The 1,210-nt window shown below is 33.2% G+C and overlaps 1 protein-coding gene across 1 annotated transcript in view; it reads left to right on the top strand.

The window, feature by feature from the left end:
- The window catches only part of LOC107575882 (myomesin-1-like), a gene marked incomplete at both ends in the record, with an annotated part of 17,316 nt that overhangs the window by 936 nt on the left and 15,170 nt on the right, over window positions 1-1,210 (top strand). Inside the window, one exon of the mRNA XM_016262198.1 lies at window positions 270-431. Within this exon, the coding sequence (XP_016117684.1) occupies window positions 270-431 (162 nt within the window). The remainder of the gene's footprint in view (window positions 1-269; window positions 432-1,210) is intronic.

The raw sequence follows: 1,210 nt of genomic DNA, 5'->3' as shown, positions 1-1,210 counted from the left end.
CTGAAGACTGGAGGAATGATGCTGAAAATACAGCTTTGATCACACGAATAAATGACATTTTAACAGATATTCACATAGAAAATTTTAACGTGTAATAATATTTCTCAATATTACTGTATTTTGGTTTAAATAAATGCAGTCCTGGTGAGCATAAAATATTTCTTTCAAAAACATAAACATTTTAAATATATTTTCCTTTATATACTAAAATGCATTTTCTTCCTAGTGACACATACTGTAATGCATGGATGTGTTTGTGTGTGTTTTAGATAAACTGCTGGTGCCATCAAAATGGGTTCAGATGCACTGGAGCGGCGACAGAGCAACGCTCACTCTCTCACACCTCAACAAAGAGGACGAAGGACTCTACACACTTCGCGTCATCACCAAATCTGGCTTTGAGACACATTCAGCGTATGTCTTTGTCAGAGGTGAGGACCAATACACTCAACTATTTCCAGTTCAGCCTGCTGCGTTATTACAGGCCAAATTATTCATGCTGGTAATATTGATACTAACTCTTTTGGCTCTCTGTAAGCCTCCCTTCCCAGCTCATGTTTCTTTCTAAATTTATCCCTGTCGTGCTGTGTCTGTGCCGTCATGACATTCAGATGAAGGAGCTGTGAAACTGCCTCGACGAATGAAGTTCTCAACACTCGCCTAGTTAAAGCACTGCAGTACACTGCATTGAGGTTTTAATCAACAACTTTGTGAAAAAGAAGCACACTTTAGCATACTTTGTATAAGAGTTCTTATTATGGAAATTATATACTTTAAAAGAATATACTTGCTATATAAGTAAACACTGAAAAGATTGGTGTAAAACAATTACAAAGAAACAGAAATTAACTCTAATAATTTAGAGTTAAACTAGAGTTAGAAACAGAATTTACTCTAATAATCTTTGTTTTATTTACAACTTTGAAAACTAATTTTTACAGTGTATAAATATAATTTAAATGCAAACGGAATGTAATGTTTTTAGACACTTAATTGCAGAGGTTAATTGCGATTAAATGAAAATTTATAGTAAATGCAATTAGCTGAACTTGAAAGTGCTTTTATGATCTACTTAAGTAGGACTTAAGTACATCTTTATATGTAATTTCATGATTACTTCTGTCTTTGAAGTATGCTTAAAGTACTGCTGGATGAACTGGCAAGCATTTATGATAAACTAAAATACACTTTAATGTCATTTCTATTGAAA

The sequence above is a fragment of the Sinocyclocheilus grahami genome, unplaced genomic scaffold (assembly GCF_001515645.1).
Source record: "Sinocyclocheilus grahami isolate Dianchi unplaced genomic scaffold, SAMN03320097.WGS_v1.1 scaffold2973.1, whole genome shotgun sequence".
Lineage (NCBI taxonomy): Eukaryota > Metazoa > Chordata > Actinopteri > Cypriniformes > Cyprinidae > Sinocyclocheilus > Sinocyclocheilus grahami.
This window is presented reverse-complemented; position numbering and strand designations above follow the sequence as displayed.